Source organism: Paroedura picta, chromosome 2, assembly GCF_049243985.1.
Source record: "Paroedura picta isolate Pp20150507F chromosome 2, Ppicta_v3.0, whole genome shotgun sequence".
Lineage (NCBI taxonomy): Eukaryota > Metazoa > Chordata > Lepidosauria > Squamata > Gekkonidae > Paroedura > Paroedura picta.
This window is the reverse complement of record NC_135370.1, coordinates 113,927,526-113,941,770: the sequence shown is the minus strand read 5'-3', so window position 1 is coordinate 113,941,770 and position 14,245 is coordinate 113,927,526. Positions and strand designations below refer to the sequence as shown.

At 40.1% G+C, this 14,245-nt stretch overlaps 1 protein-coding gene across 5 annotated transcripts in view; it reads right to left on the bottom strand.

Annotated features, from left to right (window-relative positions):
- Nucleotides 1-3,024: 3,024 nt before the first annotated feature.
- The window catches only part of PDHX (pyruvate dehydrogenase complex component X), a 56,975-nt gene continuing 45,754 nt past the window's right edge, over nucleotides 3,025-14,245 (bottom strand). For 4 of the 5 annotated variants that reach the window (XM_077322147.1, XM_077322145.1, XM_077322148.1 and 1 more), the window contains exons 9-11: nucleotides 12,881-13,039; nucleotides 7,728-7,792; nucleotides 3,025-3,952 (exon numbers count right to left, since the gene is read on the bottom strand). In XM_077322147.1, coding sequence (XP_077178262.1) covers nucleotides 3,688-3,952; nucleotides 7,728-7,792; nucleotides 12,881-13,039 — 489 coding nt within the window. In that variant the 3' untranslated portion in view covers nucleotides 3,025-3,687. Of the gene's footprint in view, nucleotides 3,953-7,727; nucleotides 7,803-12,880; nucleotides 13,040-14,245 lie in introns of all 5 variants that reach the window. The other variant, XM_077322146.1, reaches the window with a different exon arrangement.

The following is a 14,245-nucleotide window of genomic DNA, read 5'->3' as shown; positions in this document are numbered from 1 at the left end:
GCGTAGATCTATATTATCATGACAACTGTCTCTTTTTAAACATAACAGGACTCTTCTAATGCTCTATTTTAGGACCACCTTTTTCCAGAAGTCCTGATAACTCTGAGAACGGAGAAGTTCCTACCATTCCAAAGCGTGGAGAAGCTGTGTTAGCACAAAACACGTACAACTTACTCTTAGAAGATCATACTTTACCAGAAGCTGCTCATATGTGAGAACAGTTCCATATTTATATTAAAAATACACACACCCCTGAAATCTAATACATTGAATTAACAATCCTTATCTGAGCCTCTTGTGGCGCAGAGTGGTAAGTGGCTGAAAGGCTGTCTGAAAGCTCTGCCCATGAGATTGGGAGTTCAATCCCAGCAGCCGGCTCAGGGTTGACTCAGCCTTCCATCCTTCCAAGGTACCCATCTTGCTGGGGAGGGGAAGGTAATGACTGGGGAAGGCACTGGCAAACCCCGTATTGACTCTGCCATGAAAACGCTGGAGAGCATCCCCCCAAGGGTCAGGCATGACCTGGTGCTTGCACAGGGGATACCTTTACCTTTTTAAGCCAATCCTTATCCATGGTTCCTCTATATATTTGTGAAACAGCCTGGGGGGGGGGGGTGGAACATGTCCAGCTGTCCAAGCTTGAATAGGGCCAATCTGGGTGCAACCAGGCTGCACCCTGATTGGCCCTGCCCCTGCAGCTCCCACCCTCTGCCCCTGGACTCTAGCTTCTTTGCCCTCAGATACACCTCAGTGTCCGGAGCCAGCAGCAGATAAGGGGAAAGGGCCCTGGGCAAAGGGTTGTGGTGGAGGGCCTGCTAACAAGGGCCTCTTGTTCTGCTAAGTATAGCCTGCTAATGAGGGCCTCCAGACCTGCTGACTGCCTGCTAAGGAGCTCTGTCCCGGGCTTGCTAACAAGATGGCCAGCCCCTGCCTGCCCACTTTATGAAGCTGCGAGCTGCAGCCCAAAGCCTCCTTAAGCTGCCTGGCCAGGGGCCAGGGGAGGGGACTCTTTCAAGGCCCATTCTTAGGAAGGGGCTTTGAAGCTAGTAGTAAATAATATTTAGAGCATGACAAAACCACTGCATATAGCTTTTTCTCCACGAAACACTGGGACACAGTATATTGTCATTTAATGCCTGTTATAACAACAACAGTGTTCTAACTAGAAGAGGACAAAAAAAGTGGCATAAGTAACAATAGGCCATGATATTTGGGCCCTCCATTCCTTTCAACTTTGTATCTAGCACTGGAATGAAACCTAATTTGTTACCCTACTATGCCGTAGTATTTAGCGCGATGAAAAATATCATTTATAAACCAAGCATATTTACTAATGGAAACTGAAAGGCTATGTTGTCAGAATATTTTACAGATTTCTGCAAATGGATTTGGAGAGAAACGAAACATAAGAAACCATGTAGATGCAATATGATTCTCTTGGCAATTAGGATACTTTTACGTGTCTAACAAATATGCATAGCAACATTGATTGTGGCCTGGTTGATATCACTCACAGTGCTCAGATCACATGGAGGCATTAACTATCACTGCTAGTTAGAGGCTTCACAGGCACTAGGAGTGATTGGCATGACTGGGGCAGCCCTTTTTCAAGAAAAGCGAAAGGGGACCATACATCCTGGCAAAAAGCACAGAAAAGGGGATAAAGCTTTCCTGAGTGCAAAGAAAAACATATTTAGGAGAATCACCTAAGGACTGGCAGCAGTTTGAACCGAAAAATAAATGCCAGCATTATAGTAATTAGGAACTCACTGACAGGTAGAATCCACCATGGCTGTTCATGGCATATGAACACAATAAAGTTTTAAGGCAGAATGAAGAATACAACAAATGTTGTATTGCTGTAGAAGCAGCAAGTGAGCTTCAAATTAAAGCCTAAATCTCTTATTTAAAAATTGACTGTTACCAGGAAGTGTGTAAACACACCTTATTCTTCATTAGAAAATATGCACCTTCAGAGATCAAAAGGGGTATAGTTAGGCATAGGAAATGTTTGTCAGAAAGCTCATTTTGTGTAAATTTAAATCCTTTGCAGAATTCTCTCCTATAAAGCTCATTTTATAAAGGGTGCTCTAGCACATCGGTCACGTTTACGTAGGATTTGCATGAATTCCACATTTTGTGATAAATCTACATTTTGTTAGATGTTGAAATACATGTGTCATGTATTACTTTGTATTTTGCTAATTATCATGTCAGAAATGGTTTTGCAGGAAGTGCCATAATACAAAGCAGGTATATCAGCAATTTAGCATATTTACAGTTAACAAGTATGAACTGCAGCAGATGAATTACATGAATTTCTCACAATAATATATTTAGAGATATTCATTAAAACATACATATGATAATGAAAACTCACTTTACTATGAATGCAATTTGTATAGCTGCTATTTTAAGCTTTCATAATAACAGAAGTGTGTGATCAAAATAAGTATCTTTCTTACACTAATAATAAATCTAGCAGTTATATTGCCAAGAAAATTTAAGAATGTATTTCCAGTGATATACAGTGCAATAGTAAAAGGAATTACATCCTTCTATTGAGGTTGATGGTATAATTCTGTGACTAATGAAAATATCCTGTAACAGAACTCTTACATCTGCTATGCAAACCTAAAAACAAGACTCTTCTATCCAGCTGTTCTCTGGTAAAACATTAGAGTAAAAACAAGCTTGAAAAAGCTGTATATTTGTAACAGAAACTTTATACTGCTGGGTAAAATGAACATATATTCTAAATAACAATGCTGTTCAGAAATGCAAGTCCCCAGGTCTCCTGTGATTTGATTTTACTCCTCAAGTAAAGTGCAAGAGGCAATTCAACCAAATGCACAATTTCATTCTGAAGGAAATCAAATCAGTAATGTGTGTTATAATAAAACCAGGTATACAATTTAAAGTCCAACAGGTTTCAAAAGACAACTGGAGCATAACTGTGAGCATGACCCATAGTGAAATGTCAGAATGACCAAGATTACCAAGGAATCACAGGCTGACATCATATGCAATGAGTACTTTTTTTTAATACTATTGTGAAATTTAAAGACAGCACTAGGCATTAATTGTTATAAATTATATATGCACACTTCTTCCATTTATATTCACTTGCAAATTCAGTCAGCATTCTAATTTTTATTTCCTGTTTACTGTCAACCAATACATCTACAGTGTACAGAAAACTCATACAGACTTACTAGCAAAATTGACAAAATATTTCAGCTTCTAACAAAACTCTTTCCTTCAACTAAAACAGTTGCATCAATGATACAGACTAGACATCTCCTGGCTTCAAAGGCTGGCAAGTTTTATATCCTTTTGCTTGAATACACTCTCTGGTCTCTTCACTCTGGAAAAAATGTTGAGTTTATGCCCTCTTTCTGCTTTTCATATATACCTTCAGATAACTGAACAACCGCCGTATGTATTAAAGCACATTGTGTAATTGCTCATTAACAAGTTTGATTCAATATGTTTAACAATATCAGTATATAAGAGCCAAGGAGAGAATCTTGGGATTCTTTTGGAAGTCTTTCAAGTTAATTCAAATAAATAAATAGTTTCATTGTTCATTTTATGCAGTTTTTATCTCAGTTTTTGTACCAGGTTTTTCCTGTTGTTTCCTTTTCTTATTCCATTTCCATACTTTTGATAAGACCATCTCTCATGTCAACACAAGGCAAGACGGACTGGATTCTCCAAGTTAGCTTTAAGGCTTTCCAGAAATTTTGAAGCAAGCTCATCATTCACCATTCGGCCATCGCTTGACAGAGTCACGGTCATGAGCTGGTGTTGCTGAAGTTTCTCATTCCCTTCTTCATCCACCACAATCCCAAGTTCTGTTCGAGTTCGTCCCACAGCTAAGATACAGGCTTGAGGAGGATTTATAACAGCAATGAAGCTTCTTATACCAAACATGCCAAGGTTTGAAATGCTGAGGTTGGGGGAAAAGAGAAAAGACATTGAAAGGTAAATATAAACACGGCAGTCACCGGGTAGGGGGGTATCTAGGAGGTAGCCATGGAGGAATTCAAATGTAGGAATGATTAACAAACATGTAATATTTACAAATTTTGCTTAACATTTTGTGATCCAATGTAGATTTTAAAAAACTGGAAATGGCATACAAGAGAAGTCCTCAGCATTCCCTGTTCATGTTAAAATGGTTAGCTGGAATTGATTTATATAAAACTAGAAACTAAGCCCGCTGTAATCTAAATACAGTGGGCGCTAGTGGGGCTGGCGAGTTTCGCGGCTCGGTGGGGCCAGAGCACAGACCCGAGGCCGGGCAGTGGGCGGCCTGTGAGGTGGTGACGATTTGTCCTTCTCCCCCCCTTCCCCCGGCCCACAGCCTACCTGGGTTAGCGAGGGCAGGGAGGAACTGGCTGCGGGCGGGCTGGGGGGCAGCTGCTGGGCTCTTCCAGCGCGGCCCCCCGAGCTATGGACGGCGGGTGGGCGGGGTATCTGGCACCACCGCTCCAGGTTTGCTGCTGGCCGCTCCTGGTTGCCTGAGCTGGCAAGCGAGCAGCGGTGTGTGTGGCTGGGGCGGCCGGCGGGAGCAGTGACGCGGCCACGTCCTGCTGTGGCGGGTGGCGCCGCGGGCTGCTCCCAGCTCCTCCCAGCTGTGCGTGGTGGCAGCGAGGGGTCCTGTAATCAGGCATGGCAGCGCCACGGCCGCTGGGCCCTCCTGGTCTCGGCGGGCAGGCAGCGACCTGCCCTGTCGACGGCGAGCCACGGAATGGCGGCCACTGGCCGCATGCGAGCGCAGTTGTAGGGGGGCGGATCCAGCGGCAAGGGACCAATTGTGAGCCAGTGTACTGACAATTGGAGGGCCCAATGTGGCAGAAGTGGATATGCTCCAGCACTAAAATGTGTCCCCCTGGAAAATGCAGTTGCAGGAGACAAGGGGGGGAGCAGGGTTTTTTTTTTCAAGAAAGTGGGATTGCAAAAAAATTTTAAAGCCCCACACTGCCCTGCAGCACAGTGTAATGCCACAAAGCTGACCGAGGCATTGTTTGCCCCCTTTGGGCCACCATAGGATGACAAGGAGCTGGGCCTGGAAAGCCCGCTCTTTCCTGTTAGGCCTGTGCCATATCTGCATTCTGAGAACTCTGAACATTGTTCCTATATTTATTGTTACATAGAGATTTTGCACAATCAGTGACTAATTAGCTGAAGAACAGTTTCAGAAAATAGATTCTATGTGGTAAAAAGCAATTTGCCAGGGTGTAAAATAAATTTCTATGGTAGGAAACACCACAGGCACCTGGCAAAGTGAGAAATTTTTTTCATGCCTTTGTAAGCGATCTATATTCTAATTAAGTCATGTATCTTAAGTAGTTATCCATCAACAGCGTGCTTTAGAACCTGGTTATAGCAACCATTTTTCCATGATAAGGCCTGAAAGCTCAAGGAACAAATATCCTGCAAAGATAAAACTTATACATAATACCAGAGATGTTAGGTTTCCATAACTATGAATCTAAACTTATTGGTTAACAGGACATAGGTTTATAGTTAATTGGAGAAGCATCCAGTTTCCCTTTATATGGCCAGTGCTTGGGGATACTTTTTATCTTGGAGCTAGTTACTGTACTTAGCTAATGCTTCTAGCACGAAGTTGCATTCTGCTTAGAAATATATGTTACACAGATACACAGAGCAAGGTCAGAGTTGAGTGAGATCAAAGGTATGGCTGGGAAAGACAAGTCTAGTGAGTTCTACTTCTCCAGCTTTTTGTTTTGGAGCAGTAATGCATGCAGAAAAACATGTACTACTACTATGACCAATGCACAGTTGTGGACGACCTCTTCCACCACCAGTAACCAGGCAGTTTAGTGCACAGAATACTAGCCCAGCAGAACATCACAGCATAGGCACGTCACGTAATATATTCCAGGACAGCCAGGTGGATGCATCAGGATGCATGCCATGAGGCCATAGCAGTCTGCTCTCACTCCCACAAACTGCATATAAACAATCATGCAAGAGACAACGAGAGGAAACCAATGGTGGGGAATAACAGACACAAATGCTCCAAACTACAGCCACTACCACCACTCCCATGCACATTCTCAGATTCTTTCATAATTAGGATCACAGTCTAATGGTAAGGGAAATTAGAAGAAATAAATTTCTTACACATAGGCAACTTTCAAGAACAACAACCTTCTGATACATGCAGCTGTGGTAGACCCTGATTTTTAACGGTTGGATAAAACAGGTGCAAGAGTTTATTTTTTACCATTTCAGCAAAGTTCTTACTGTTATATCCTTGGAAAGATAACTGTGAATTACTGGTTGCTTGCCCAGAAATAAATGTTGCAATGTGAAAAACGGACAAATCACTAGTTTGCCACCTGTAGTACTGCAAGCTCTGAACCCAGAGCTGCTTACAACATAAAATCAAAGGAGACAAATTAAATGATTTTGACAGGATCATTTGTGTTTCACAGCATTAAGTCTAAATACGACATCCACACCTAAAAAACCTCTGAATCTCTCAGATGTGGGCTGCAGGAGACTATCTAATCTTTCTGAAAGCACTCTGCTGAGGACCTCAGAAGTAATATTACACCTTTTAATCTTAATACAGATAAGATAAAGGATATGTACATCTGCCTGTTTCTGATTTCATTTAGGTATGCAAGTATTTTTGTATCTGTGCTTCTTTTACATTTGCTCATTTTGAAAGTTATTAGATTTTTTTTAATCACTCACATTTATCTTTTAAGAGTTTTATTAAAACTCTTTTATTATTTATTATCTTTGGCTGGCACACAAGGTTTTCACGTGATCCCTGGAATAAATAAACTTCTGACTTCTTTTCAGTCAGAAGGCTGTAACCTATAGAGAAGGGGGCATTGAAGAGAGTAGCCATCTCAATATAGCTTAGTAGTTAATGTGTTGCTTTAGAACAGGTGAAGGTATTCTTTGCCCCATGTGTGTTTTAAAAGAAATGTTTCCCGGGGGGGGGGGGGGAAGGGCACAGAGGGTTAATACACCATTACATAGCTAAGAGGATTTATAAGGCGTACAAGAATGATTTATGAATCCTGAATTTCCCACAGCATTCTTTATTCTTTTTCTTCATACTTCATAGTTTTATGATTTAAGACTCTTCAAGTTCTAATTGTCAAAGATTTCTGCTTCATCTAAACTAGACAAACATATACAAATGCCTGGGATAAGTCTTTATGATCTCAGGCATATCTGAACACAAACTTACACTGAGTCTGGAAAGACTATTAACTTGGGGGAGGGAAAGAGATCCAAGAGCACAAATAGCAGCCTGGATGTTATGTAGACATGTATCATTTTAACAGCTGCCCAGAGCCCTTCTTCTTTCCTTCTTAGAGCTTTTTCAAGTCCTCTCCTTACATCTAATTTCTTTTTTAAAACCATGCAGAAACAATTTTCAGTTAATCAGATAAACACGTAAGAAGACTAAGAAGTGACAAATATGTGGACAATCTCTCTGAAACTTGGTAGGAAAACAGTTTAGATTCAGAGGAAGTTTGCTTCTCATTTAAGAAAGAAAGTCAAGGGAAAGTAAAGCTCATTTCACTGCAGAAAAGATCACAGTGGTAGATACACCTGCATTACAGGAAGTTTAAGATAGTCAGGTTTAACTGTTCTACCTGTTCTAGAGCATACACATTTAATTGCAGAAGCTCACGTGGTCAGTCAAACAATAAAGAGTAAAGTACCTGAAAGATCCTCCTTGGTATTCTTCTGGTCTCAGTTTTCCATCTCTTGCTCTTTTTGCTAGAGCCTAAATAAAACTCAAAGTATATTATTGAGCATTACTTTCGGTAACATGGAAGAAATTGGTTTAGTTGGTTAAGATTCTTTTAAACACATTTTGTTTAAAATTTCTGTTAGACAGTTGTTGTCCTAAATGATTAGTCAATCAAGAGATTTAGCCAGCTGTTACAATTTCTGACACCTGACCTGCAAGCTGTATCTAGGTTTATATTTCCACACTGGAGGTTTGATCACTCTGGATCTTACCTAGCAATTTCTCTTGTTAACTTGGGTCGCAAAATTTCAATGTATACCGTATGTTGCCTTAGTCAGCATTCTGCATTATTTATATTCAACAGAGCCATGCTAACAAGAAGAAGACCCCAACGGAGAAATACTTTGAACATGTTACATATTGCTCAGTTCAGGAGGATATATGACCCAGCATGCCCCTATCTATGGTGTTGGTCTTTCAGTGCTTTAGAATCCAGCACATAGAGAGTGCTTTCATATTCACAGACGAGCTCTAAGTATCAGTGAAAAAGTAATATTTCAAAAGAATTCTATTAGTAAATATTAAACCACCAATGCTTGCTCGAAACCATTATGATTCAGTTTTGTCATCACCAAGAATACAACCCACACAAGCACAAGCCTATGGGTTGGTATAACAGTGCCAAATCATTGCCTCTGAGAAGTAACAAAAGCATAATTTCTTATGATTTCACATGGTAAACCCTGGCACATGAAACCTTTTAAAATGATATCATCATAGACTGTTCAGAGCAATGATCCAGATTTATTGTAACTGAAAAGTTATAGAAGCTACCCAAGTATTTGTTGGACAGGTGTTACTTTATTGAGTATTGAATATACCAAGTTATATGTTCTATCCCATAATGAATATTGATGGAAAATAGTTGCACAGCAGGCAATCATACATAAAACTGGGCATTCTATTAGCTGATTTAAATCCAAAAAATGGGAGAATTTACTTCGGCTGCTTATAAGATTAAATGGTAACATTTATATTTAATTGGCTAATCATATGCCTATTACAATAAGTAAAACTTTTACAATTGCTTACTACTTTACATGCTTAGCTCAAACAAATGTTATATTAAAGAGGTCATGCATACATTTGACGTTTCTAATATACTCATCCCCTTAGTTGTTACATAACTATATGAAATGTAATTTTTATGCCAACATTGATATTTGCTATATATTGACATGCCCTTCAGCTAGCCAACACAACTACAAAATTTACTGAAAACCTATGGATTAGGAATGGCTAAACATCCTGCAGTAAATCTGCAATTAGATCACCAATTACAAACAAATTCTTAAAGATTGAATTTGGAGATAATCCAAAACCAGTTTAGAATGAGATTCTGCATTTGCAAAATCCTTATATTTAAAATCTTTCATGACCTTGCAGTCCTTAACAGTTAAGTACATCCTCTCCTACAACTGTAACCTCTCCAGCTCCAATTGTTTGAGGATCAATAGTTCCCACCAGCTAATCCCTTTTCTCCCTTGCTGCTCCTTATCCCTCCCAGTATGTATGTATGGCAGCACTGCCCTTATTTCCTTCAAATACTTTGATCTTTAATGGCCTAAGTGGCTCATGCCCAGAATACCACAGGAACTGTCTACTTGCATTGTCTGACCCAGAACTTGAGATCAACACATGGAGTTCCCTTAGGGAAAATGTTTGTTAGATGCTTGGGACCTGAGGGAGGGTATTCTGATGCCCCCCCCCAATGATATGCTACCTTCTGCTGCAAATCCCCCCAAACCAACGGATATTCAGTTCAATCCTGATAAAAAATAACTTATCTTTATGCTATTAGTGATGTGCCCTCCCACAACTCCTAGAGGGTTCTCTTTTTTGAAAGTGAGCCTGGCCCAGCAGCCAGCACTTATGAACTGGGCTATATTTTTCCTAGGTAAATTCTGCTGGGAAGGGGAACCTGAAGACAGAGGGGCTAATGTTGGCTGCTGGGTGGGAAGGAGAAAAGAAAGCAGGAAAAGGGAAGAAGTTAAGGGGCTTTCAGTTAAGAGAAAGAGGAAACAGTGGAGGAGGGAGAAATGAGATGTCCCCCATTAATTCTTGTGGGTCCCTGCAGGCTTACATGCATCTAGAGAACTGTGTTCAGTGCTGGAGGCTCCAGTTCAAAAAAGATGTGGACAGAATGGGACAGTGCAGAGGAGGGTCATGAAAATGACCAGGGGGGCAGAGATGAAGTCTTTGCAAGGAAAGGCTGAAGGACCTGGATATGAGACTGAAGAAGGGGAGATTGAGGGGGGACATGACTTCTCTTTAAGTACTTGAAAGTACTGGAAAGGTTGTCACTTAGGAGGGCATGGAACTATTCCTGATTGCAGCAAAGAATAGGACTTGTAATAATGAGTTTAAATTATGGGCAAAAAGATACCAACTTGATATTAGGATTTTGTTTTTTACAATATGAGTTGTTCAGCAGTGGTGAGCGTCTCTTTGTTGGTAGTCTTTAAACAACTAATCGACAAACATTTGTCAGAGAGCCAGCGTGGTGTGGTGGGTAAGAACAACAGACTCTAATCTAGAGTACTGGGTTTGATTCCCTACTCCTTCCTATGCAGCCAACTGGGTGACCTTGGGCTAGTCCCAGTTCTCTTAGACATGTTCTTGCAGAGCAATTCTCTTAGGACTCTTTCAGCTTCACCCACTTCACAGGGTTTCTGTTATAGAAAGAGTCCCTGCTTTGGAACTCCTTCAGATACTAATAAGTGGATTATTAAAAAATAGTTATTTTTTCAAGCTGATCTTGCAGTGAGCAGGGGGTTGGACTAGATGCTTGTATGGCCCCTTATAATTCTATGATTCTATGTATATCTTAATACTTTCTTGTTTTGAGATACAATGGACATTACAACTTCACCTCATGATGCAGGAATTCTCTGTGACATTAGGAGTCATTTACAATTTTAATAGTGGGCCAGACAATATGAACTGTAAGACATAATATTTCCAAGTCAATGTTGGCTGGCTTACATGTTTCCTTACATGAATCCTCAAGACTTTTGTAACTAGCACCGCCAAGGTAATTTGAATCAAGTCTGATTGTACTGTGTGTGGGGTGGGTGGTGGGGGCAGGGATGGCTGTTCTTGAAAATGGAATTGGCTCCTTGGAACTGCTATTTGCCTCATTATGCCCAGTTTGGTGTAGTGGTTAAGAGTGCGGACTTCTAATCTGGCGAGCCGGGTTTGATGCTGCACTCCCCCACACGCAGCCAGCTGAGTGACCTTGGGCTCGCCATGGCATGGATAAAGCTGTTCTCACCAAGCAGTAATATTAGGGCTCTCTCAGCCTCACCCATCTCACAGGGTGTCTGTTGTGGGGAGAGAAAAGGGAAGGCGACTGTAAGCCGCTTTGAGCCTCCTTCGGGTAGAGAAAAGCAGCATATAAGAGCCAACTCTTCTTCTTCTAATGTGTATCCAGAAATCAAACCATAGATTTTCAGGGCAGTTTCACTTTGGGAAATAGTCCAGAAGGATAGCCTCTGATGCTGCATTATGATCTCCATTTATTCCCCCATCCCAAGTTCCTGTTTAATGAAAAACAAAACAAAACCAGGAATTGTGAATATGGAGCTTTCTGGTGTCTCATTTACACAGACCCATTTTTAAAATCAAGAAAGTAATGCCTTTTCTAACTTAGGACTTCCTTTTTTGGCTAACTTTTACCTCTACAATTTTTTGCCTGATTTATGCCATATGTTGTAGCTTTGTAAGTGCTGTATACATCTTCTTTCCTCTATTTAAAGGTTTATAGCCCAAACATAGCCCTAATTTGTGTCTCCATTTTTATTAAAATCATTTTTCCCTTTTATTTTCCACTATATTAAAATCTGGAAAAAGTACCACACATAAACATCGTCATTTATGCTTAACTTTTGTTCCTGAGCAAGATAGATCCACAGAGAGTTTAGTATGGCTTGAAATATCTTTGAGGCTTATTTCTACTTTCACTAGTGCTAGCAATAATCCCATAAGTTAAAAAAAAATCCCTTTTTGAATAAGAGACCAATCTGTACTTTCTAAGACTTGGATTGAAAAAAAATTAAATAATTTTGTTCTCTTTAGTGTCATCTGTGGAATACTTGTTAACCTGGGGTTTTTTGCCAGTCATATCAGCTCTACTGGCTGAAAATTAATCCTTTATGGCAGCTACAGTATTTGCTGGCGTATAAGACTACTTTTTCCTCCTGAAAAACATGCCTCCAAGTGGGGGGGTCGTCCTATACGCCGGGTGCGCTTCAGTTGGGATAGACATAGCTGCCCATAGTGGCCCATAGTACTGTAATGTAATGTAACAAACTCTATATTTTGAGTGGAAATGTTGGGGGGTCGTTTTATATGCCCAGTCGTCTTATACGCCAGCAAATACGGTAGATAAAATAAGCAGCATAATTGTTCACTACAGGAATTTCTGCTCCGTGTGAGAAATTTAAGAACAGGCATTACACAATTTAAGAACAACTTGCCAATTTACTATACTGTCACAATTTCAAATAATCCATAGGGTGAATGTATGAGAAAACAAATAATTAGCCTAATCATCTGCACAATAATCTAGCATGCCAAATATTCAGCAGTGCCGTCAATGACCAATGATCAAGTAGCCAGTAAACAAAATATTTACTATACAATTTGGGATTTATATTACACCCTATCTTTGGGAACTCAGGGAACAAAGAGGTCATGAGAAAAACCCAGTACTTGTTGGGAAAGGGTTAATTTTTTCCATTGAGAACTAGTATTACTCTCTGTGTTTTTGCTGAAAATGGTACTGTTCTCTTTCAGGGACTTTAAATGCATGTAGGGCAGAAATGAAATGTATTTGTTGACTTTAATCTCAATTAAAATCCCTGAATATTTGCCAGGAAACAAAGTAAGAGATGGTAATTCCCATGGAATGGGACAGTATCACAGATGTTTCATATCCAGCAGAAGACTGAAAGCAAGCTGGAGGATTTTTTTTTTTTTTTAGGCACATCATATACTTGGTTGCAAATCTATGTGCCTTCTATTCTACTCTTAAAGATTACCAAATAAGTGGCAACCAACCTTCGCAGAAGCAGCAATTTCCTGAACTCCCTTGGTTGCAGCATCTTTTATAATTGGTGTAATGAGGCCTCGGTCGGTTGCTACAGCAATAGAGATGTCTATAGACTGCAGCTGCCGGGGGCCCTCTCCATCCCAGGTCACATTCACATCTGGCATTTGCTGGAAGAAGGAAACACAGTGAGACACAGCTGTTAAAGGAATAATGGTGCAACCAATTACTAAGTATACAGAAAACCTTTTAGAATTTATGGAGAGATAGGTATTCACATCTGTGCACAGGTTTTAGCTTAACCAACACAAAGTTAATAACAATGACAAAAGATTTGCCATGCACATCTCTGAACAGATTTCACTTATTAACTGATATTCAAGCATGCCTGTTTTGTCACAAAGCATGAATGTACATTGTAAACATGGAAACTCTATAGCTGGGGACAGCCAGAAGGAATGATAAATCTATATAGTTGCTGAGCTGTTGGTGATTTATTAATACAGAAAATGCATATCCCGTAACCTACACCAACCATAAGGATTTTCTGCCCACATTTTGATTAAAGAAAAATACTGCTGAATACTAAAAGGGCAGGAAACCTACAACACAACTGTGTCAAAAGTAACGGATTAGAAGAGCTGATTTTTTGACATGTGAAACTTGTTAATTTCAAATTTGACATTTTATAATTAGATTGAAATATATCTCAAACACATAGTTGTGATAAGGCTTAAGGCAATAATGTTAAACATCAAGTTGCCAAATTCAATACTTTTTTGTCAACTCCCTTAAAAACTAAGTTACTATAATCAGGAACAATGGAAAACATTCTGAAAAGATTTTTTTTTTTACTTGCAAAGAAGTCTAAAATAGGGTAATTTGAAATATCTGGCCTGGATACTGACTTGGATCCTCAAAAGCACACATATGTGGTTGTGGATCTCCCCCCCCCGCCCATGACTCTCTTGAGACCTCCAACATGCTGCTTTTAGAAGCCAGGAGAATTCCCATGGGCAAAAATCTAGGTAACTTGTGTGGGGCTGCAGTGAAGTGGGGGTGAACCCGGTCAGCATTGTTCTTGTGTAAGGTGACCAGATTTTAACATTGGTAAAACGGGACACCATTGACCGGGGGGGGGGTCTTGATTAAAAATGTGGTCTATATGGAAAAACAAAAAGATTCATAGAACACATAGAACGCAAAAATAGTATTGTAATATATATTTTTTAAATTTCAACATAAGTACAATATGCCAGGTACCCCCAGATGTCCCTCCAAAAGTGGGACAATCTGGTCACCTTATTCTTGTGCCAACAGAAATTCTTGCATCATCATCAGAAGGCTAAAGAAACAGGAAGGGGAGACCAATTTAA